The sequence below is a fragment of the Dendrobates tinctorius genome, unplaced genomic scaffold (assembly GCF_039654945.1).
Source record: "Dendrobates tinctorius isolate UK_male_01 unplaced genomic scaffold, ASM3965494v1 ptg000254l, whole genome shotgun sequence".
Classification (NCBI taxonomy): domain Eukaryota; kingdom Metazoa; phylum Chordata; class Amphibia; order Anura; family Dendrobatidae; genus Dendrobates; species Dendrobates tinctorius.
Genome location: NW_027361921.1, coordinates 19637688 through 19663954, shown reverse-complemented (window position 1 = coordinate 19663954; position 26267 = coordinate 19637688). Strand labels below are relative to the sequence as shown.

Here is a 26267-nt window from a genome sequence, read left to right as displayed (position 1 = left end):
GCAAAAACCAAGTCACTGCCGAAGGATGTGGCAAGACGTTGAGCTCTTTCAGAGGGAGTTTGGCACTCACAATCTCCTGTAAGCAGGGTTTGCAGGAATTGAGTGACTAATGCAGGAATGACATTCTGATCTGTATTGGGAGGCCATGGCTGACTCACATCTTGCTTCTTGATCTCATTCCTCAGCTGCATTGCTGCTTTGGTTATGACATCTCCAGAGTTAGCGGCTCTTGCTTGTTGCAGATCTTTTGTCATGCTGTGTGCTTGCCGGGCAAGGTCGTCCATTGATAGGCTACATGGATAGACTAGAAGCTTACCTTTCTCATCGGAGAGAAAGCGGAGTGATTCACCAAACTCTGTTTCAAGTTTTCGGCGAACATGTTTCTTTGTCGATGGTTTCAGTTTGATGATACCACAGGACATCATGCATCTCTGAAGCCTAGATGTGAGGTTTATCATAGGCAGTACTTCTGGGTTTGGGAACAGTTCAGTCCTTATATACAAGAAGAGTTCCTCAAGGGCTTCTCTCTCTGCCTCTCCGTAACGTACTTCCTTGCTTTCTTCCTGATTTTCTGCTGCACCAGACCTACAGGCCACTTGGGAATCATCTTTTGTGAATAGTTTGTAGCACGACTTGTGGTAGTGCCCCTCTGAAGCAACAAGGTCTCTGCTAAGTAAACCAAGGATTCTCTGTGTGCCTTTCCTTATCGCTGCTCTGCGGATCGTCTCATCTGCTCGTAGCTCAACACACTGGACGATTGGCTCCCTTGTTTTTTCTCCTTTGAGATACTTGCTTGACTTCTCGCAGAACATACATACTTTGGCATACACCCTGCTATCGCTGGGGGTACCCCTCGGTAGCCTCCTCCTGGGGATTTCGCTTGCTGTTTCGACATTGACACCCTTGGCAAGGATAGAATCCAGTGACTTCTTCATTGTAAAGAGACTACGACATTTATGGTGATATTGTATGTGTGGTATTTCTCGTTCTTCAAGGCCCTTAGCTGCTTCCAGGACGGATTCATGCTGTCTGATCTCTGCAGCCCTAAGCAATGTTTTCCAGGAGTCCAAATCCTGTAGGGACGCCAGATCATCACTGTCATCATTAGAGCAGTGTATGATACAGTCGATCCGTGATTTCTTCCTCGCTGGTACTTCCATCATGCAATTAGATATGTCAGTAAACACCTGCAAACACAAAGAAAAACATTAAAACCCTTGGCACCGAGCACCGTACGAGTACTGCTCTCTCGTCCTGGACCAAAGGACAAGAGCAGTACTAGTACGGCACAACCCCTTTAGCGTCCCCGCCGCTAATCGTGCGGGGATCGGGGGTAGATGGCCGCACTTACCGGCAGCAGGGATTGTCCCCTCGCCGTGTGTGGCCATCGCGCCGACCCCCTGCAGCTAGAATCACTGTGATTCGCTGGGCTATATAGCCCAGCGAATCGCAGCATGCCTTGTAAAACATGGCGTGATTCGCTGCAGGGGTTCGTGCCTGTGGAGCGATTGGTGCATTTACCAGTCACTCTACATGCCAGGGGGAGGATGTCAGTGTCTGATCTCCTCCCCCTGTGCTGCGATTGGCTAGAACATCATTCTAGCCATAGCAGCGATGTAGCAGGGCCGACAGTGTCGCCTCTGCCTGTATGAGATCCTGTCAGCACAGGGTCTCATACAGGGACGATCGCTGCACTGTGCAGGCTGGCCGGACCTGCCTGCACTCGCTGGAACTTGTGGTACCACAAGTCCCAGCAGGTCTGGGCAGGCAGGCAAAAAGTGTAAAAGAAAGTTAAAAAAAACAAAAACACTACACTACACACACACCCCTCCCCCTCCCATATGCGCCAATACTGTGGTTTTAGACAACACTTGTGGTATTGCCTTGTTCGGGAGACAATGGGGAATAAAAAGTGGGGTGTACTTTTTCCTGGTCCCCCTTTTCAAAATGAAAAATGTGGGACTAAAGCGACTTTTTCCGGTAAAAAAAAGTACTTTTCAATTTCCTCAACCAAGTGCATGAAACTCCAATGGAGCGCTTGTTGGGTCAAAGTGGTTACTATACCCCCTAAAACATTCCTTAGGGGGTGTAGTTTCCAAAATGCGGTAACCTTTTGGGGGTTTCCACTCTGGGGGTACCTCAGGGTCTCTCCAATACGGCATGGCCCACTGGACTTCTTCCAGTGTAATCTATTATCCCAAAAACCGCCTAGCTCTCCTTCTGTGCTGAGCCCTCTTGCGCGCCCATAATTTAGTTTACGTGTACATGTGGGGTGTTTCTATAAACTGCGGAATTGGGGTAACCAATTTTGGGTTTGGGTTTGCTGTTAACCCTTGCTGGGTTGCAGGTAAAATTGGATTACAATGGAATATCTGCCAAAAAATTGAAATTTTGATATTTCACTGTCATTTTGCTTGAATTCCTGTGCAACAACTAAGGGGTTAACAAAGTTTTGAAAATCCGTTTTGGACACCTTGAGGGGTGTAGTTTGCAAAATGGGGTAATGTATGGGTGGGTTCTGTTATACAAGACCCATAAAGTGACGTCCGAACTGACTTGGTCCTTGGAAAAATGGGTTTTGGAAATTTAGTCGTAAACTTTAAAAATTGCGTATAAAACTATGTGCCTTATCACATCCGAAAAATATAAAATTTAATTTCCAAAATGATGCCAATGTGAAGTAGACATGTGGAGAATGTAAACTAATAACTGTTATGGGGGTATCAGCATTTTTGTAAAAAGTAGAGAATTTCAAAGTTCAAAAATAGCGAATTTTTCCCAAATTTTCGTGTATTTTGTAATTTTTTATGCAGAAAGGTAAAATCTATTGACTCACAATTAGCACTACCATGAAGTACAATATGTCATGAGAAAACAATCTCAGAATGGCGTGGGTAGGTGATAGCGTCCCAAAGTTATTACCGCATGAAGTGATAGGTCAGATTTACAAAAAATGGACTAGGCATTTGGGTACAAATAGGCCTGAAGGGGTTAAGCTACTGATGTGCAAGGGCTATCATATCAAAACATAAACTACAGACATGCATCTACCTAAAAACACCAAAGAGAATTAGTCACTCCGGGTGGTACCGATATCTGGCCCGGCTCATGGACTAGCTACAAATATTTAAATATTAATAAATTATTTCTGGACACTAGTATAAATTATTAGTCCCATCCAGGCAAAATTGTATGGAGTTCTCAATTTGGCTGTCAATATGCTTCTGAGCCATTTGTTCAGGCATCTAGAGTATCACAGGATCTGAAGAAGTCTATATTCATGCAAGAGTGTGACATTTTTTATTGAAGCTATTAGTTCCAACCTGTAATAAAATGGATGACAAGCCTGATTTTAGTAGGGATTAAGTTGATATTTGATAAGTTTAAAGGGAAGGTACCGCGTTTGTAGATCATTAATAAATTAATGTAATGTAGCATAACATGAAGTTATAACCAAGTTTTGATTGCATTTGAAACACATTTTGTGTGTCATAGGAGTTTAACCCCTTCGCACCCGAGCCTGTTTTTGCCTTCGTGACCGGGCCAATTTTTTCAATTCTGACCAGTGTCACTTTATGAGGTCATAACTCTAGAAGGCTTCAACGGATCCTACTGATTCTGACATTGTTTTCTCATGACATATTGTACTTCATGATGGTGGTAAAAAATTTTAGATATGATCTGCACTTATTTGTTAAAAAAATCAAAATTTGGCAAAAATTTAGAAAATTTTGCAATTTTCAAACTTTTAATTTTTATGCCCTTAAATCAGAGAGTGATATCGCACAAAATAGTTAATAGATAACATTTCCCACATGTCTACTTTACATCTGCACAATTTTGGAAACATAATTTTTTTTTTTTAGGAAGTTATAAGGGTTAAAAGTTGACCAGCGATTTCTCATTTTTACAACAAAATTTGCAACACCATTTTTTTTAGGGACCACCTCACATTTGAAGTGAGTTTGGGGGGTCAATATGACAGAAAATACCCAAAATTGACACCATTCTAAAAACTGCACCTCTCAATGTACTCAAAACCACATTCAAGAAGTTTATTAACCCTTCAGGTGCTTCACATGAATGAATGGAATATGGAAGGAAAAAATAAACATTTAACTTTTTTTCACAAACATTTTACTTCAAAACCATTTTTTTTTATTTTCACAAGTGTAAAAAGAGAAAATGAACCACTAAATTTTTTGTGCAATTTCTCCCGAATACGCCAATACCCCGTATGTGGGGCTAAACCACTGTTTGAGCACACGGCAGTGCTCAGAACGGACGGAGTGCCGTTTGACTTTTTCAATGCAGAATTGGCTGGAATTGAGATCGGATGCCATGTCGCATTTGGAGAGCCCCTGATGTACCTAGACAGTGGAAACCCCCCACAAGTGACCCCATTTTGGAAATTAGACCCCCCCAGGGACTTATATAGATGTGTGGTGAGCACTTTGAACCCCCAAGTGTTTCACTAAAGTTTATAATGTGGAGCCGTGAAAATAAAAAAAAATCATTTTTTTTCCACAAAAATGATCTTTTAGCCCCCAATTTTTATTTTCACAAGGGTAACAGGAGAAATTGGACCCTAAGAGTTGTTGTCCAATTTGTCCTGAGTACGCTGGTATGCCATATGTTGGAGAAAACTACTGTTTGGGCACACGGTGGGGCTCGGAAGGGAAGTAGTGACGTTCTGAAATGCAGACTTTGATGGAATGGTCTGCGGGTGTCATGTCGCGTTTGCAGAGCCCATGATGTACCTAAACAGTGGCAACCCCCCACAAGTGACCCCATTTTGGAAACTAGACCCCCCAAGGAACTTATATAGATGTGTGGTGAGCACTTTGAACCCCCAAGTGTTTCAGTAAAGTTTATAATGTAGAGGCGTGAAAATAAAAAAATCATTTTTTTTCCACAAAAATGATCTTTTAGCCCCCAATTTTTATTTTCACAAGGGTAACAGGAGAAATTGGACCCTAAGAGTTGTTGTCCAATTTGTCCTGAGTATGCTGGTACACCATATGTTGGAGAAAACTACTGTTTGGGCACACGGTGGGGCTCGGAAGGGAAGTAGTGACGTTCTGAAATGCAGACTTTGATGGAATGGTCTGTGGGTGTCATGTCGCGTTTGCAGAGCCCCTGATGTACCTAAACAGTGGAAACCCCACACAAGTGACCCCATGTTGGAAACTAGACCCCCCAAGGAACTTATCTAGATGTGTGGTGAGCACTTTGAACCCCCAAGTGTTTCAGTAAAGTTTATAATGTAGAGGCGTGAAAATAAAAAAATCATTTTTTTTTCCACAAAAATGATCTTTTAGCCCCCAATTTTTATTTTCACAAGGGTAACAGGAGAAATTGGACCCTAAGAGTTGTTGTCCAATTTGTCCTGAGTACGCTGGTATGCCATATGTTGGAGAAAACTACTGTTTGGACACACGGTGGGGCTCGGAAGGGAAGTAGTGACGTTCTGAAATGCAGACTTTGATGGAATGGTCTGTGGGTGTCATGTCGCGTTTGCAGAGCCCCTGATGTACCTAAACAGTGGAAACCCCCCACAAGTGACCCCATTTTGGAAACTAGACCCCCCCAAGGAACTTATATAGATGTGTGGTGAGCACTTTGAACCCCCAAGTGTTTCAGTAAAGTTTATAATGTAGAGGCGTGAAAATAAAAAAATCATTTTTTTTCCACAAAAATGATCTTTTAGCCCCCAATTTTTATGTTCACAAGGGTAACGGGAGAAATTGGACCCTAAGAGTTGTTGTCCAATTTGTCCTGAGTACGCTGGTACCCCATATGTGGGAGAAAACTACTGTTTGGGCACACGGTGGGGCTCGGAAGGGAAGTAGTGACGTTCTGAAATGCAGACTTTGATGGAATGGTCTGCGGGCGTCATATTGCATTTACAGAGCCCCTGATGTACCTAAACAGTGGAAACCCCCAATTCTAATTCCAACCCTAACCCCAACACACCCCTAACCCTAATCTCAGCCCTAACCATAACCCTAACCACAAACCTAACACCAACACACCCATAACCTTAATCCCAGCCCTAGCCCTAGCCCTAGCCCTAACCCTAGCCCTAACCCTAGCCCTAGCCCTAACCCTAGCCCTAGCCCTAGCCCTAACCCTAGCCCTAGCCCTAACCCTAACCCTAACCCTAGCCCTAGCCCTAACCCTAACCCTAACCCTAGCCCTAGCCCTAGCCCCTGCATTTTTTTTTTTTTACTTTTTTTTTTACTTTTTTTTTTATTTTTGTCACAAGATCGCTGCCCTGCGATCTGACTCATAGTAACGCCACTTCACCTCTGATCATCTGTCAGTGTGAGATCAGAGGAGAAGCAGCGTTACTATGTGACAAGATCGCTGCCTGGCACATAATAACGCGACTTCTCCTCTGATCTCACAATGACAGCTGATCAGAGGTGAAGCAGCGTTACTGTGTGACAAGATCGCTGCCTGGCACAGCTGTGCCAGGCAGCGATCAGCTGTGCCAGGCAGCGATCTAGTCACACAATAACGCTGCTTCACCTCTGATCAGCTGTCAGTGTTAGATCAGAGTGAGAAGCCGCGTTACAATGAGGGAGATCGCCGGGAAACAAGCAGCTTTCCCAGCGATCGCTCCCATTGGCTGCTGTGACGCTGACGTCATCGGGACCTGAACCAATCAGGTCTGGATGACGTCGGGGGTCCCAGCATGCATTGCGCACCGGGATCCCCGCGTTGGAAGGTATGTGGGGGTCCCGGGGGGTGCAAAACCGCCGACAGTAGATAAACGTCAGCGCTGCACAAAGCCCAACAAGCGCCAACGTTTATCTACTGTGGGCGGTCGGGAACAGGTTAAAGAAGGCACTGTGGCCTGACATCTTGCTTTCACAAAACTCCTATAAATTAACCACCAAGAATAAAATAATTATAAAAAATAATAAAATAAATAATAAGTCTATAAAACAAAAAAATAAAAATGGTACATGCAAAAACCAGAAGCAAAAATGCAGGTGAAAGGATTCATTTCAATATAAATGCCTTTATTGGAAAAAATGGCAAATTGGTGCAAACATGCGATAGTGTCCACACAAGCATGACAATATAAAAATAATTATTAAAACTGCCACAGAAATATCAATAGTAATATAAGATGGTTGTAAACATTAACATACAAGTCAGGTACCAATATTATATATAAAAGATAACATTAATATAGGTACTAATCAGCCAGTCATTGCCAAGAGGACAATATATGACCCAGCAAAAATACCATACTACAAAATCAATAGAATCAATAAAAAATTCTCAAATAAATACTAAATAGAATAATAAGTGTACCGCCAAAAATACTATGAGTAGTGTGGTATATGATCAACCATAGTCAGACACCCATCGCTGACAAGATGTATATGGCCTGTTCTGCCCATTCATGTGCAGCAAGACATTTCTTAAGTGCTGTTCCAGCTATGGCCATTAGATGTCATAGTTGTCCTCTTTTCCCTATTCTTGGAGATAGGGGCTCCTTTCCCTTTAATTATTGTTCTGTTCAGAACCACCCCTTCATCTTCCCGGGCTGTAGCATGTAGTCATTTTCCCTCAAATCACTGAGCTACTCACACGTGTGCAGCTCCCTGCAGAATCATTGCTTCTACCAAGTGGATTCTATATCTTCTTATTCCTCCGGGATCATCACTCTTATGTTTATTGACCAGGAACACACTGTTTCTCTGTGTTCTCAGCCCTCCAAACATCTCATCCTGTATCTTGTATAGCACCCTCCTAGATATTCATGGTAGCCCATGATTAGAAAACCAACTGAGAATGGTGAGGGAAAAACCTGATAGGACCATGAATATGAATAAATAAAAGTGAAAAGGATAAAATTGCTTAATAAAATAGCCTTTATTATAAAAATTGGCTCAACAACATGAAATATAATATTAGTGCATAAAAAGGCAATTAAACTGCTGTAATATATTGAGCATATTTGTACATATATATATAGGACCGTAAATACAATACAAATGATGGATCCGACTAATATATACTCATGTATCATGAATACCCATGCCTCACAGGCCTGTTGCAGATTGGGTATATAAACCCATGTGAATAACCAATGGCTTAGCAGAAAAAGTGCATGAAGTGCAAAATAGTGCAAAAATAATGGATACTTCCACAGAAAAAAATGCAATTTTGCAAACATATGCAGTGGTGCAAGGAGTATGCAAAAATTCAAAAGTGCAATAAGGGTAATCGGGCTAGAAATACCTGCAGGCCCAGGGTGAGTGGGTGAAGTGGTGTGCTGAGCCGCTACCATCCCCCTGACGAAGGAGACTTTTGAAACGTGCGTCGAGGCGGGTTATACAGGCACACCGCTTCACCCACTCACCCTGAGCCTGCAGGTATTTCTAGCCCAATTACTCTTTTGTGGCTTATTCATTTGGCCTACGCTCTAGCTCATCTCAGTGCACAGTGACAATTTCTGTTTGATTCATCTTTGCACTATTTTCTGCACTTTTTCATACTTATTGCACTTTTGCATTTTTGCATACTCGTACCGGATGGTCTGCCATCCATTTGTCTGAGAGAGGGCACATTGTTTATACAGGTGTTCATTATATTGCCTAATAGAGTCCATTTGCTACTATCAAAAGTGTGCTCTTCCATTTAATTTTTATTCATGGTAGCCCGTAGAGCTCTTTAAAAGATCCTCCATATTTTCAGATGAGAGAAATTGCTTCTTCCTTTCCTCTGAGGGCATCTGGGGAATGCTTTATTCCTCTCCCCCAACATCCTCATCTGAATAATAAGAATATGCGTATGCCTCCTTTGAATACTCTTCTGTCTCCCATCTGACTCTCTTGTGAGGGGAAGTACTCTGCGTTGCTTGTGATGAAACAAGACAAGCGACAGTTCTTCAGACCTTGTCCCTAATCATGGTCCGCATGTCCTTTAAAAGACAACTGTTCATCCTTAAGGAATTTTGCAATACAGTCTGTGCACAACTGCTATTTGTATGACTCTGAGAGTTTAGTGTTGCATGCAGGGCACCTCTTAGGTTTTTTCTGAGAAGAGAATCCTGATCCTAAGGGAGTCCCTCTGTCCTATTTAATACATAGGAAAATTGTGTTATTTTAGCTATGGGCTTTACCCTCATGATAATGGATCAAGGTTACTATGGTGGTTGTTTACACTGCCCAGGGACTGTTCGGCTGGTGCTTCTGTGCAAAAAGTATTAGTATATTAGTATCCATTGTTCAGACTGTGAGCACACACACCTTCTCACAGCACCCTTTTACAGGGTCTTACCTTTTCCAGGTGGGTTTCATACGTCCCTCATAACATTTTATTGAATTCCATGATGAAATGCACGCTGTGACATCCCAATAGGCAGTATCACTTTAAACTGGATATGCGTTTTATGCTGTAGCCACTTGACAGCAGTAAGGGAAGAGATTAACTCCCCTCCAATGCCCCTGAGCTTCCAGGTAAATCTTCTCCCTGCTGCACCTCTCTAACTGTATTCTGTTATGCCAGGGGCAGGAAAAACACAGAGGGTGAGATGGACGGGGGATTTTAACCTCTAGTGTGTTTCCTGTCCCTAGAGGATGAGTAGGACTACCTCCTATAATGGTGTCATGAGGGATGTCCTGGGAAATATATCTGTAAAATTTGTGTGCCACTCGGATGCTCTTTGTGGTATCTGATTTTTTTAAGCACCCATGGATTTGAAAGGGAAAGTCTCTTCTAAGACTCAGAAAAAAAAGTAGTGCATGCCTTGATTTACCAAATTTCTTAAAGGAAGTAAGACCGAGAAAAAAAATTGTTCACCTGAACAGCCCTATAGAATAAGTCAGTGTGCTGTTGATCAAAAATCGGATAGCACACTTCCTGTTTCTGGGCTTGTATGTATGTATGTATGTCCGGGATTGGCATCTGCACCGTCGCAGCTACAGCAAGAAAATTTGGCACAGTCACATTTCTGGACCCCGAGAGCGTCATAGGCTATGTTAAGAGGCAAAATTTTAACCCCCACACGTTCCAATTCACCAAACAATTTTGCCCCTATCTACATAATGGGGAAAAAGTGAAAGGAAAAGTGTTGGAGGCAAATTGACAGCTGCCAGATGTGAACAAGGGGGACTTAAAGAATGAGAGCGATGGCGCCAAACAGTATATACCATACAGTTGCTAAGGTGGGGCCCTGATATGGGATACTCACCACACACGGGGATATGAACACACACACAAAATGCGCCACACACTACCACGTGCTTCAACACATATACCACCCTCAGCACACATTTCACCACACATACATCAACCTCGCCACATAAAAGTCGAAACACAAAAGTCACCACTCAAAACTCGCCACGCTGTCCCAGAGCTGTTTAAAAGATGAAAAATGAGCTGTGATTGGTTGCTATCAGCAACAGTTTTCTTTGTAGACAGTTGTGGTAAATGAGGCCTATTATTCTTATCATTTCTATGGTGTTATCGTCCTTCTGTAAAGCTGGAAATAACACAATTTGTTACCGTGCCAACACAGACCACCCTTTGACACAGACTGCAGGGGGAGACCAGTATTACACAGGATAGGATTAGATACACGGCTCAGCAGTCAGTATCATACAGGATAGGTGTTACGTGTTACAGAACCACTTAGTACCCAGAATATGTTCTGCAGTTATATGTATGGATAATAGCTTCTATGTGAGATGCATGTCCCTAATGCATCAGCATTCCCCTTTTGTCCGCCCTCCCCCCACCTTTGTAATTTCCACAGTAAACATGGCAGGCTCCGGCCACCTGCGGCTTTTGTAATGCATGTCTGGCCTGCCCTCTGTATCTGTGTGATATATTCTGTGTCCTGTGAGTAAAGTGTTGTCAGACTGGAAATACATGCTTGGTAGACCCCGTTACACTGGTGGCAGACAGCAGGATTTGATACCCCTTCTACAGGAGGAAAGGAATGAATGGAAAATAACTACCAGAAGTTAAAGAGGACTACATTAAAAGATCTGGTGGAAGCCTGAGGGTTGATCGCCAGCAACAAAACAAAAGCGGATTTGATAGCAGCCATCATGGAACACGACAGTGCAGCGCCCCCCAATGTGAACGTGGAGGAGACCGAATTCCAGAGGGAGGTAAAGAACAGACTGGCGTTCTATGGCCCAAACCCTGCGGTAGAGATCATACGAGAGGTGATGGCTGATGTGCGAACTGATCTGAAGGAAAAGATGGCCGAGTGGACCAGGATAGAGCTAGCCAAGATGGAGATGGCAGAGCGGACCAAAGTGGAGCTGGCCAAGATGGAGCTGGCAGAGTGGAGAGAGGAGAGCCAGCGAGCAGGGGGAGCTCTGGTCTTCGACCAGGTACCTTCAACAGTAAGCCACAAAAAGATCCAGTACAATGCCTTCCGACAGTTGGGGGAGGCAGAGGAAGACATTGATGGCTTTCTGTAGGACTTTGAGCGGCAGTGTGCCCTTCATCAAGTGAAGCCGGAGGAACGGGTTCAGATTCTGGCCAGCAAGCTGACAGGCCGAGCAGCGGACGCCTATCGCACGGTACCTGATGAGGACTGTATGGACTATGAGCGAATCAAAGAAGTGATCTTGGCCCGGTATGCGCTGACACCAGAGGCCTATCGCCAAAAGTTCCGCGGACTTATAAAACGTGTAACCGATACCCACGCTGAATGGGCCTGTAAATTACGGCGGTCACTGCTACAGTGGGTACAAGGGAGCCAAGCAACCACTAAGGAGGACGTCCTCCAGCTCTTCCTGTTAGAACGATTCTTTAATGGACTAAACCCCGAGACACAGGAATGGCTTCGGGACAGGCGGCCAACGACTCTTGAGGAAGCCGCTCGTCTGACCGATGAACATCATGATGCCAGGAGGCCGCAGTTCTCCGGATCAAAGGTGGTCACTAGGGTCCCGCCCATGGACCTGGAGGGCCCCAAACCACCGAAGATTGTAGGGGGATCAGCTAGAAACCTGGCCTACCACAGTCCCCCTGGGGCGCGATGCCACACCTGCCGTCAGCTGGGCCACCTTCAAAGACAATGCCCCAACCGGACTCAGCATACCCAGTGGCCAAAGGCAGGAACAGCTACCTTCAGTCGGGCTGCTGTACACTGCTACCAAGGCGAAGCTGACCCGGCATTGGAGGCTATGACTAACCAAGGAGTGGAAGAGATGGAGGAAGTGCTGCATGAAGTAGACCCCGTGCAGGCAGCCCGGGCAGATAATCGACAACAGCATCGACAGTTCATGTGTGTTAATGGGAAACGTATGCAGGGACTAAGAGATTCCGGAGCAACTTTGACCCTTGTGAAGCCTCATCTCGTCTGGGACCAAGAGAAGACGGACCGGACAGTGGCAGTCCGTGTAGCAGGGGGAGCTATACATCGACTACCCACTGCCAGGATTCACCTGAACTGGGGAGTCGGGGATGGCCTTGTTGAGGTTGGCTTGATGGAGGATTTGCCTGCAGACGTCTTGCTGGGAAATGACTTGGGGCCCATGTTGTCTACATTCTCGGTGGCCCCTCAGGCTGAGACCTATCCTGTGACCACCCGGAGACAAGCTCGAGCTGCAGAGGCGGAATCACACTCAGAGGAGGCCCAGGTAAGACATCCCAGCCCTGCACGTATTCCCATAGCCAGACACATTTCTTGGGCCACCCCAGATGAATTTAATAGGGAGTTACTTGAGGATCCTTCATTAGAGGGATATCGTGGGAAGGCAAAGGTGGGGGGAGGGCGGAATGCTGATGTATTAGGGACATACATCTCAAATAGAACCTTTATCCATACATATAACTACACAACATATTCTGGGTGCTAAGTGGTTCTGTAACATGTAACAATAGTATTAGATACACGGCTCAGCAGACAGTATCACACAGGATAGAATTAGATACGCAGCTCAGCAGTCAGTATCACACAGGATAGGATTAGATACGCAGCTCAGCAGTCAGTATCACACAGGATAGGATTAGATACGCAGCTCAGCACACAGTATCACACAAAATAGTTTAGATACACGGCTCAGCAGTCAGTATCACACAAAGGATTAGTTACACGGCTCAGCAGTCAATATCACACAGGATAGGATTAGATGCACGGTTTTTATGTGCAATATAATCATTATAATTTGTTATAACTAACCACAGTTGGTTACTAGGCCCAGGCAACGCCGGGCTCTTCAGCTATATATACAGTATATATGTATTCATGTATTCTATGTGTATATACCTGTTCTTTCATTTGGGTTTTAACCTCTCATTAGGCTCCATTACATGTCTATTTTGCAAGCCTGCGAGAAATTCTGGGCATACAAATACCATACGGATTACATACGGATGCTTACATGGGAAAAATACGTGGCCACACCCTGACAACTGATGATATACGGATCACTATTTAGGGACCATTTATGCGTATTACGACCGTACAATACCGTCCGTATTTTTATACATTGTGTGTGACGCCGGCCTAATTGCTCCCATGTCTTGTGAGCATTTTTCTGATAAAGGTCCTTTTTCCTTTTTGAGATTGGGGTTTGCATATTATGTGATATAATGGTGCTTTATTTATTTATAATCTGTCATCCAGGTCTATTTTTATACCACTGTAAACTGAATGAATGGATGTGTTGTGATTCTGGCATGGTGCATGCGCTCTGTATGATTAGCAGCCACTTCCACACATTGCCTGGTGCATGACAGGCTGATGCTTGCTTGTAATTGGGCGCATGAGCAGTTGAGGACTGTTAGGCCATTTTGGTACACCCGCTGGGTGCTTCCTACTCCTGAAGCTTCCGGTGTTCGGTGCTATTTGCAATGATTTCTGTTCACGGACCTGTCTCCATGTGAAAACTACATGCAGCTGCTGTAAGTTGGCTAATTATTTGTCGTTTTATAAATACCTATACGTCCTGTCTAACCACCACCCCTGCCCCTGACGAAGCCACTGAGGTGGCGACACGCGTTGGGCTCAGTCCCCCTGACCCTCCGGTTTGGTAACATTCTGGTCATGCTCTCTATATGGGACCCCCCTTATTCAATCTTTAACTTTTGACAGACTGCACAGGTTGATTTGGCGAGTGAGGCTGTACCTTGTTCTAATTTGCCTCATAGATTTACTATGTTATGTTTGTAGTATGTCCAGTGAGGGTTTTTTCTCTTGTTATCTAAAGTTTAAAATGTACTTCCTTATGATGAAATTCATTCCTTATCTGGCATATGGCTTAACACATTTCTCTCATGTGGAGTTTCAGTGGCTATACGGTGGTCAGATAGCACTAGACACTTTTTAGTGTACTGTGATTTTTCATCACTGTGCATCAATTCATCAAGTGCATTTGAGTAGTTTTCCACCTTGATTTGGGGCACCTTAGATGCCTCCTCGTATTTTGGCCTTTGGGGGTCTGTGTATTTATCATAATATTGCTGCTATATTTTCTATTATACCTATGTCTACAATTGTCCCTCATTGAAGGGGTTTCTTTCATTGTTATAACATACTGAATCTTGTATCTTAGTGTACACAGTTTTGACATATCATAGGTGGTTTGGTTTCAGGGGGACACTACCCTAATGGGGGGTCTGTGTCCAAGTTTTTAATTGTTTTTTAATTATATTTGTGGTATGTTTTCTCAGGTTTCTGAATAAATTGTGATATTTATGCTAAATTCTGGTGTTACCTTTTGTATAGTATGTCCTCTTTTTCTATATCCTTACATAGCTGTGTAGGTACCAGCAGGTTCTCAGGATGCAGTGACGAGATACGAAACTGGGTGTGGTTTTGTAAAGCAACTTTTATGAACTGGAACCAGTAGGGCTGTGCTGAGCAACCCAAAAAGGATAACAACAATTGTCCACGCAGGGACTCAACAACAGTAACAGTACTTTGCTTATCGAGAATGCGACTAACCCTGCAAAGCTGGCTATTATGGGCCTCGAAACGGCCAACTATGGGTCCTTATCTCGTAAAGTCAACTTATCCTTCCAGACGTCCTTCGGCGTCGCTGGTGTGTCTGCTTTAAAGATGCTGAGGTGCCTGTTTCGACGCCGTGGGTGTGGCTGCTTTGACGTCGCAACCGCTGAGTCCAGCTGCTGAAGAACGGCCACGACTTCTAGGCGTTTCAACAACCGGGAGAAGTTGGGCGCAACAGGCACTGTAGGATCTTGGCTGTTGAGGCACAACAGGCCCTGAAGGATCTTGGCTGTTGGGGCACAACAGGCACTAAAGGATCTTGGCTGATGGGGCACAGCAGGCCCTGGAGGATCTTGGCTGTTGGGGAACAGCAGGCCTTAAAGGATCTTGGCTGTTGGGGCACAGCAGGCCTTAAAGGATCTTGGCTGTTGGGGCACAACAGGCCCTGAAGGATCTTGACTGTTGGGGCACAACAGGCCCTGGGGTAATCCTCTGGGAAATGACCCCCTGTAAACTCAGCAGGAACAGACTTTCAGAAAGTCTCAAGCAACTCCCGTCTCCAAAGCAGGAATGCGTCACAGTTGCAGAAGTGATGGTTGTCAGGCCTACACTCGGGGTCCCTTGGTAGGCGGGGAGTAGGCCTCGATTTATGACTGTGGCGAGATGATGCCCACTGTAGTCGGTGATTAAAAGGCCGCAGCCGCGGGCTGAGGCAAGGAGGCAGTGTACAGGCCGCCGCAGAGGGCTGATGTATCGTCACAGTGGAGACTCGGGGGTCGCGGGCCAGCCGCACCAGTGCGAGAAGCAGCGGTAACGGCTGCGGCTGACCGCAGGCGGAGAGTGGTCCCGGATTGAGGTAAAGCGCGAGTCTTTTGCCTGTGTGTTCGTCGCTTACCCTCTACAGACCTCTGACGGTCTTCCCGCCGATCAGTGTCTGTCAAACCAGCCCTCTCTACCTTCCACGGCTTCCTGTCTCCTGTCAGCCTTTCTGCCAACTGCCCTCTCAGCGCGCTCCCTCCTCCTTTTATCCTTGCCCCAACCCTGCTGCTCTGTCTCCTTCAGTCACCCGCTCTCCTTCATTGTCCCCCGAGTCCCGTTCCTTCTGGAACCCAGATGGCGGCCCCCTTGGTTCCGGCCCAGACACCTTACGGGAGTCCTCCTCCCTACAGCTGTTTCTGACATACTCCAGGTTGATATACCATTTTTTGTCTATATTTGATGGTGCCCTCCACCTCTGTGTTCTACAGTAAGCCTATGTTCACACTGCAATAAGAATAGCAACATTAGCCAGCTCACCAAACAGTCATGGCAGGTGAGAAAAATCTGTCCAGTCTCGATGTGTATTCACTTAAATAAAAAGTAGCACTATTCCAGCTACTTGGTAAAAATTCAGAATTTATTTATCTTGAATAAAACATTCGCTAAAGCTTCTGAGCTGCAAACATGTAGGGGAGGCACAGCAACACACTTCGATGGTGGATTGATCTTTATCACAGCTTATATTTCCCAGGATAGAAAGGTATTTTGGGCACATGGCAGCACTCGGAAGAGAAGGAGTGCTATTTGACTTTTTGAATGCAAAATTTGCTGGAACAATTGGCGGATGCCATGTTGTGTTTGGAGAGCCCCTGATGTACCTAAACAGTGAAAATCTCTGACAAGTGACATTATTTTGGAAACTAGACCCCTCAGTGAACTGATCTAGATGTGTGATGAGCACATTGAACAATCAGGTGCTTCACAGAAGTTTATAACGTTGAGCCGTAAAAATAAAAAAAAATAAAAATTTTCCCCACAAATATGTTTTCAGCACAAAATATTGCATTTTCACAAGGGTAACAGGAGAAATTGCACCATTCAAATTGTTGAGCGATTTCTCCTGAGTACACGATACCTGATATGAGGGATAAAACTACTGTTTGGGCACACAACAGGACTCGGAAGGGAAGGAGCGTCATTTGACTTTTTGAATGAAAATTTTCCTGGAATCATTAGCTGACGTCACGTACCATTTAGAGAGCCTCTGATGTGCCTAAACACTGAAAACCCCTCACAAGTTACCCCATATGGAAACTAGACCCCTCAATGAATGTAGTTAGATGTGTGGTGAACACTTTGAACCCCTAGGTGCTTCACTGAAGTTTATAACATTGAGCCGTGAAAATAAAATAATCACATTTTTCCCACAAAAACTTTATTTTGGCCCCAAATTTTGCATTTTCATAAGGGTTACAGGAAAAATTGCACCATACAGTTTGTTGCGCAATTTCTCTTGAGTATGCTGATACCCTATATGTGGGGTAATACTACTTTTGAGGCACAGTGCAAAGCTCAGAAGGGAAGAGGCACCCTATTGGAGTTCAGATTTTGCTGGAATGGTATGAGGGTGCCATGTCACATTGACAGAGCCCCTGAGGTGCCCGAACAGCAGAAACCCCCATATATGAACTCATTTTACAAACTAAACTCCCCAATTAATCATCTAGTGGTACAGTGATTATATTGATAGCACATGTGCTTCACAGAAATTTATATCATTGAGTGGTGAAGAAAGAATTACATTTTTACCACTGAAATGTTCTTGTAGCCCCATGTTTTTAATGTTTCTCAGGGCTATTAGAAATTTTATTTTACAACAAACTGAGGTTCATTTTTTCCTGAGTGCGCCAATATTCTACATGCAATCAGGAAATATTTTTCAGGCACAGTGCAAAGCTCAGAAGGCAAGGAGCTCCTGATTTTACTGTTATGGTTTGCAGGTGCCATGACCCACTGGCAGAGCCCATGAGGTGCCAGAACATCAGAAGTCCCCATAAGCGACCCCATTTTACAAACTACACCTCTCAGTGATTTCATCTAGGGGTGCAGCGATCATATCACTACCACGGGTGTGTCACAGAATTTTATTCCATTGGGTAGTGAAAACAAAATAACTACATTTTTACCACCAAAATTTTGTTTTAGCCCCATATTTTATATGTTCACACAAGAAGTGGGTAAAAATGGCACCAAAATGTGTCCCACAATTTCTACTGAATGTGAAAATACCCCATATGTGGAGAAAACACCGTATGCACTACTAGAATAGGTGCCTAAGTAGGTTCCCACACCATATATAGACTGAAAAAAGTAATCTTGTCACTCAACTTATGGTGAAAATTTTTGTAGTTTAATACAGTCAAGGTAGTGAAAAACATATGTTTCAGCCACAATCAGCCTTCCTCAGTTACAGACTGTAAGGAAGGAAGTAGTAACGTGGTAGGAGGTGGTAAATAGGTAGTGACACGGATCAGCTTATGTATCGGCTTAAGTATAGGGTCCAGCTGGTATGACCGGTAAATCTGGATGTCCCAATGGTGTAGTGTGCCCACGTGTCATGCAACGACATGATATCCACCACTAGTCAGCTGTCAAAGCTGTCAGTTTTTGCCTCTACGGAGCTTTTTTTTAATTTGGCAAATAAAGTGAGTTAGGTCATCCTTTTAAAAAAGGCCCAGGCTAGGCAACATTTGCAAACTACACACTCGCAACTGGTGCTGGCCACAGCCAGAGTTTTGGCTGAGAATTCAGTGCTTCTCAAGGCTGCATCACTTCTTGTCCGTGTGGGAAGCCGTATCGTAACCCCCTTGTCTCCATCCTCTTCCTATACCTCCTCTGCTGAGCTAATTAGCTGTGTACCTCTGGGTTCAGACCAAGTGGAATCTACAACCTCAGTGTCATCTTCTCTGCTTTCACATTCCTCACACTGAGAGTCACCCTTCTCCTCTTCCTGCCCTGACAGCTGGTATCTGAGTCTCATCAAGATCACCCCCACCTCCTGTGGTTTATTGCAGATTATGAGGGTCTGAATTCTGCTCAGACCATACTTCGTCTGGCTCCGGATCCAACATGAAATGGCTTTGGACGTTGGTGTAGATGCTTTCCTCCTCCGAATTTGGTGACTCTTTGGAGCAGACCCCTGATACCCATGGAATAGAATGTGTGAACAGCTCTGCAGAATGGCCCATCTTTAGTTCCCCACAGCCAGTTGGGTGTTTGGAGATTTTTGAAGCTGGGGAAACAAGGGTGATTGGGGTGCCACCGCTGATGATTGTATTTTGTTGTTAAAATGGAAGAACATAAGGAGAGGCAACTTGATGCAGCGATTGGCATCCACTGTGATACATGCTTTTTCTGGCTCTCATATACAAGGTGTACCGTTGTGCAACTGCAAATAAAAGGGAGTGGAGTAGCCCATCCAGTAACAGATGTTGAGAGTGGTTTTTGAATAGGATGAGATAATGTTTGTTCAGTTGAGCTTTCAGTAACTTTAAGATCTAACCCACGTACATGTCGAGCACACAGTCTATTTCCTCTTCCACCATGACCTCGCTTTTTCCCCACTCATGTTGTATGCAAACTTCTCCTCTTGTTACTTGCTGTTTTACAACCTTAGGCTCATACCTATCAGTCACTTGTCACTAAATGAACAATCAATATTTATTTTCATTGATAGTGTGCCTAAACAACATTGTTATACCTAACGATTTTTAAGAGGAAATGTGTCATTGTGATTTCTCACTGCAACACAGTTTTAGCACAAATGATTTGAATAAGCAAATTGGGCCTCCTGGCTGAACCCCAATATTAGCCATAGCAATTATATATGTGGAAATCTGTCTTTCTGATTTCTCACTGAAATACGGTTTTATCAGAAACTTTTTGGATTAGCAAATTGGGCTTCTTGGCTGAACCCCAATATTAGGCCTAAGGATTTTTAAGTGGAAATCTGGCCTTCTGATTTCTCACTGAGTGTTATCACAAACAATTTGGATTAGCAAGTTGGGCCTGCTGAGACTGCTACACAGATTTTGCATATGCTATTTGGATGCTGGAAAATCGAATTGAGACAAGACAAGATCCTATCTAGCTAACGGACAAAGTCACTTGCAGCAATAGCAGGAGCTTCTCTGCACTGTGACACTGAGAAAATGGCACCAAGAAACCTTGTGCCATGACGTTGTGGATTTTCTGCCCCCAGACTGGCTGTCGGAATGTACATACCACATTTTTCAGATTATAAGATAAGACGTACTTTAAAGATCCCCAAAATTAGAGGGAAAATAGGAGTGCATCTTATAGACTGAACACTGTTCTTACCGAGGGGTCAATGCTACGGGACCGGAGCTGGGGGTGTTACGGTGGGCCTGCGGTGTGCGGTGGTGGTACGGCAGTGAGCGGTGGTCCTGTGGTGGTGGTATGGCGGCGAGCGGTGGTGGTACGGCAGCGAGCGATTGCCCTGCGGCGGTGGCATATGGTGGCTGTCATTATTCTCCTGGGTTCGGCGTCCGACTTCTGCCTTCTCACTCGGCTCAGGCACAGATGGAGGAAAGCCAAGATCTCCATCCGCGCCTGCCTCTATGTGATCTCTCCAGGAAAATGGCCAAAGATGCGGCGCCAGCGCAGATGGAGATCTTGGCACCAAGATCTCGGGAGATGAGATCTCAGCGCCAAGATCTCTATCTGTGCTTGCACCATGCCGGCAGCCATTTTCCCTGAGTCCACTGCATAGTAAACAGTGCAGGGGCTCTGGGCTTTCACAAAATGTCGGCAGAGCCCCTGCACCACCGAACACCTGCAGTGCCACTCTTGCCTCCTCCAGTTGTGAACCTGGGACCCTGTTCCATTGTGGTCTGCACCACTTTCTCCCAGTTTGGAGTCCGCAGGATTGCCCCACTCCTGCCTCCGCCAGCACTGACCCTGGGACCCCGCTTCACAGCAGCCACCATCCCCAGTAAGCAATAAGAGGCCTGGACTGTAAGAAGCACCACCATTTTATTAAAAAAAAGGATTTGTTCCTATTTTCTCCTCAAAATTTGGGGTGCATCTTATAATCCTAAAAATTGCACTCCTCAGCATATTTGACCATGAAACACCCCTTCTAATCATCAAAAACGTCCTCCCGTAACCACCACTCATCATACAGCACCACTATCTTAGCCAAAGTAATAACAAAAGCATTAGGCTACTTTCACACATCAGTTTTTTGCCATCAGGCATGATCCGGCTTTTTTTTAGAAAAAACGGATCCGGCATAAATTTTGGAGAACTGTAGAAACGGATCCGTTTTTTTGCTGGATCCGTCTCTGTTCCTGGAGGCTGGCCAATTGGATCTGAGCATGCGCAGACTTAAAAAAACCGGATCCGGTTGCTGGATCCGTCTTTTTCTGGATCCGGCGCATTCCGGCGCCCATAGACTTTCATTGTAGCAAAAAGCTGGAAGCGCCGGATCCGGCGCTTCCGGCTTTTTCGCCGGAGACAAAAAACGTTACAGTAGACGTTTTTTCAAGACGCCGGAATGAGACAAGTTGCCGGATCTGGCAAAAAACGGATGAAACGCAATGCCATCCGGCACGATCCGGCGCTAATGCAAGTCAATGGGGAAAAACCGGATCCGGCATTGCATTTTGCCGGATCCGTTTTTTCCAATAAAAGCCGGATCGCGCCTGAAGGCAAAAAACTGATGTGTGAAAGAGGCCTTAGTGGAGCTACAATGATTTACTCAACTGTGGCTGAATTTTGCCGACTTTGAGTAAAAATGCTTGTGAAACTGAACACGATTCCGAATTTGCTACTTTTGTTCCAAATTTAAGATCAGCAACCATTTTGGAACAAGTTTGCTCATCACTAGTCCTCACGCTTAAACCTGCAGTGATTTGGAAACTACTGTATTTATCTCCCGACATGGATTATGGCATGGGACAGAACACCGGACAGGTGAGAGATATGGTTGTTTTTTTATTTTGGTTTTATTACAGGAGACAAGGGCTTCAATGGAATGGGTGTTAGGTGAGTATAAATGTGTTTTCGATTTTTAAATAAAAATGGAAAATTATGTTTTGTTTTCATTTCAAATAAAAGACATTATACTTGCTGTGTGTTTATTTACCATACAGATATAGGATTAGTAATGGAGAGGCATCTTATAGATGCCTCTCCATTATTATGTGGGAATTATGTCACCAGAAAATGAAAAGTGACATCAACCCCACAAATATTACCTCAATTGCCACAACCACAGCGCAAGTGGGAAGAGCCTGGCAAAGTGCCTGATTTGCTGCATGTAATATATTTGCCTTTTCTGGGTGGCTGCAGCCTGCCATTTTTAGGCTGTGGGGGGTCATTATCCATGGCCCCTTACCAGCCTGAGAATACCAGCCCCCAACTGTCTGCTTTAGCAAGGCTTGTTGTAAAAATGGGGGGGGGCATGATGTTTTTTTAACTTATTTATTTAAAAAATGTAAAAAAAACAGGTGGGGACCTCTCTATTCTTGATAAACAGTCTTGCTGACAGCTGGGGGTGGCAGCTCACAGCTGTCAGTTTTTCTTGGCTGGGTAACAAAAATACAGGGGAATCCAAGCCGTTTTTTATTAATTTATTTATAGTGAAGGCGAAAGCTGAAAAATACTCTCATCAGCCACTGCCTGCCCTTGCTATTATTGGCTGAACACAACTTTCAACATTGTTTTCTGCTAGCGCTGATCACAGCACCTGCAGTGGAGAATGATGAGCTCTGTCTTCAGCTCACGGCGCCGGGGAACAGAGCATACAGTACTGTTGCTTCCCAGGTGCCGGTAGGTACGTGTGGTACTGATGTGTCACCTGGGCGGCACACGGTTGCCACATGTATGCCACATGTATTACACACACTGACACTGATATCTTCGGTACTGATTTTTCCAGTACTGGAAATATCAGGACGTCTGAAAGAGTCTCAAGACAAAGCTTTCTGATTGCCATGGGTGACTTTATCCTATAGTAGCACTGTTTTAGCACTGGTTTCTGGTCAGTTTAATATTGGCTTAAAGAGAAAGTCCCATTGGGCCACTTCCCTCTGGCTTCCCACATATCAACCATTGATGATTAGCCATCCTATTGCTATTTGTGAAAAGGTAAAAGTGTAAAAACTATGTTTTCTTTAAAACCTTGAGCACAGTGGACTGAAAAAAAAAATATCCACAATGTATAAGAATCAAGTCACCAGTTAATAAAATATGCTGTCAGTTGTAAGGACATGATCTTGCTATGTAGAAAAAACATAAAATGTATTTTATAATTGTGTTAAGAATATACAAATGGCACTCAGGTAATCTATCAGTCATCCCTATAGTCAAAATTCACAGATATATAGTAACTGGGAAGGTATGAAAAGAAAACTAAATATAGTTATAAATCTTAACTTTAATTGGAAGGCAGGAAAATACTGTTATGCTGCTGCGCTAAAGATTGAATGTATTCCATAATTTATCACTTATGCAGCTTCCCATGAAGCAGCGATGTTACCATAATACATATAAAGCAAGATAATGATCACATCAAATACTTTACCTTCTTCCTGTAGCTGGACGGTGATATTGAGTTCACATTGAACTTTAGCTCGTAGTAGAATATAGATCTGTTCCTCAGCAGTAATTGTGTCACCGGAATAAACCTGAAAAGGATAATTCACAAATGAAAAGAATTGTGTTACTGTCTACTATTTCTTTTTAGCCTTCTCTATCATTCCAGAAAAATAGAGAGTGTTTAGGAGGCTTTCAAAAGTGCTCGTTGCTCGGGTCGAGCAAATTGGGATACTCGGGTACTTGACCCAAGCAACGAGACCAATGTAAGTCTATGGGAAAACCGAGTATTTTTACAGTTACCCCCCCCCCCCCCACGGGGTCCTTGTAAAATCTAAAAACATCTGAAAATGATGGAAACAGTGCTCAAATGACATGGGTACATCATGGGGAATGCCACTGGAAGCATTTCTGTCTCCCAGGTCACAGCTGTGAACAATGTTGTCAGGGCCTTACTCATTTTTTACAGGCGCACAAAAAAGCATGCAAAAATGATACCAAAATGGATTTTCCTGGGAAATATGTTAAGGAACATCCTTTCAGGGTAATGACTTTTATATAAGGCAGAATAACTAACCCAAAACAAAAATTTTCCTTGATCACTTAGGCTATGTTCACACGTAGCGTTTTTTGATGCGTTTTTCAACTTTAACATTGCTTTCAACCAAGACAAATGGATTCACTGGGAAATGTCATTTTAACAGTTTACAAGCTTCTTTGGCCATGTGGTGTGTGACGCATCATCAGACACATCCTGTTTTATTTAGGAAGGAGGGACTCTGAAACTCACAAAGTACAACAATCAGCCCTCACTATTCTTAGAGAGAGCAAACAGCCAGCTATGCTTTGTTGTTCCCATTATTAAACATTGGGTCTCTTACACTGTTATTGCATATGCAGTGAGTGGCAGGGCTGCCCAAAATTTGGATGTACCCCAACAACCCATTGAACAGACGTCATGGATGACCACATGCAACAATTTTTCTCAGCATTCATTTGGTACTCCCATACTGTTTGCTTATGCATTGAATGCAAGGCTTGCCCTGCACCAAAGTTGCATGCACCCCAATAAACCTATGAAGACACATACTGGATGGCCACATGCAACCATAGTTCCCAGTATTCATTTGGTACTCCCATACTGTTTGCTTATGCATTGAATGCAAGGCCTGCCCTGCACCAAAGTTCCATGCACCCCAATAAGCCTTTGAAGCCATATACTGGATGGCCACATGCAACTATAGTTCACTGTATTCTTTTGGTACTCACATAATCTTTTCTTATGCATGGAATGCCAGGCCTGCCCTGCACCAAAGTTACATGCACCCCATTAAGCCTTTGAAGCCACGCACTGGATGGCCACATGCAACCATAGTTCACAATATTCTTTTGGTACTCCCATACTGTTTACTTATGCATGGAATGCAAGACCTGCCCTGCATCAAAGTTACACACACCTCAATAAGTATTTGAACCCACATACTGGATGGTCACATACAACCAAGGTTCCCATTATAATGTTTTTTTTTACGGTCACCTAAAGTATGCCCATGAAGTGAATACAAGGTCTACCCAAAATTTGAACACACGCTAATCCCCCAAAGAAGAAATGTGGAGGATGGCCTCTGAAAAATATTTTCCCAATTTAAAGGAGCAGGTCTCCTATACTGGTAATACCATACTAGTAAGGGTATGGGCTGATAAACATTTCCCCCTGGGGGGAACACATCAATATACTATGTAAAAAAAATTTTATGGCCATCATAAACACCCTTGCAAACAATATTTTGTTTTCTTACACAGTTGCTGGTGGAAAGGTGCAGGTTTTTAGCAGAAATATGGTTAACAAATCGTTGGATGAAGTGATCAGGAAAATAAGCATAGTGACGGCAGGAATGGGAAAGTGCAGGATTAATTACAGGGTGGCTATAGAAGGTATTTGATCCAGGATCCTGCCTACAATGATTAGTTGTTTACCCACCACCAATTACCAGAATGCGTATGATGCCCATCAGAAGATGGATGTAACAGGTGCGCATCTGAAGCTTAGTCTAAAAAATGCCTGTGAGAAATAGGTTGCACCATTTTCACAGTGAAACAAATGGCCAATGCCAAAATATAAAAATAGACCTAAACTGAGATGCTGCAAAGCCCTGGGATAAGCCTTTCTGATACCTTCCTATCCGTGGAGGTTGGCACCCTAGGGATCCCGATTTTTTGGCACCCCCACTCAGCAAAGACTGTCCCTTGCTGCCCTGCCGATCCCTGATATCACAGGTATGAAAACAATGATCGATAGTGCAGAGATGAATGGTAAAAATGCCCTAGGGCTACTGCAAGCAATCCCAGAAAAAGATTAATTTAATAACAAATTACCACATCCTGACATAATAGGTCCACCATATTGCAATAAATGTGCCCTAACATTGGAGCATATACATAGATTAGAAAAGTGGCCACTTATCATGTGTGGAGTCACCCCAACACGTTTCCCCGCACCAGCGGTTCATCAGGAGGCAGAGAGGATACAAGTGATGTCCATCATATCGGATACCAAGATGAGTTGGCACCAAAGGTCATAGGAGGACGCAATAGTGTAGCTACCGGTGGGGCAGAAGGGGGCGGTCGCCCCGGGCCCCGAGCTCTGAGGGGCCCACTGAGCTACGCTACTGTAACTGTATCGGCGTGCACAGTGCGCCCATACATTTACATTCTGTGGCAGAGCAGGGAGAATCGATCTCCCTACTCTGCCGCCCAGCCGCTATGGGTCCCTGAGAAGGCGGTGGGGGGCCCCGGTGCCAGCAGTGGGCCCCCCACCTCACAGCCAGCAACGTCGTTATGAGCTTTTCTGTGAGCACAGGACCTGTGATAAGGTCACAGGAGGGGCGGAGTCAGGGGGGTCACATGATCAGAGGCTTCAGCACAGGGCTCTGCTGTGCTGGTTGTCATG

The 26267-nt window shown here is 44.3% G+C and overlaps 1 protein-coding gene across 2 annotated transcripts in view; it reads right to left on the bottom strand.

The window, feature by feature from the left end:
• Positions 1-26267, bottom strand: part of PTH2R (parathyroid hormone 2 receptor) — a 2104896-nt gene that overhangs the window by 1480393 nt on the left and 598236 nt on the right. For both annotated transcript variants that reach the window (XM_073558211.1, XM_073558212.1), the window contains exon 2: positions 23307-23409. In XM_073558211.1, the coding sequence (XP_073414312.1) occupies positions 23307-23409 (103 nt within the window). The remainder of the gene's footprint in view (positions 1-23306; positions 23410-26267) is intronic.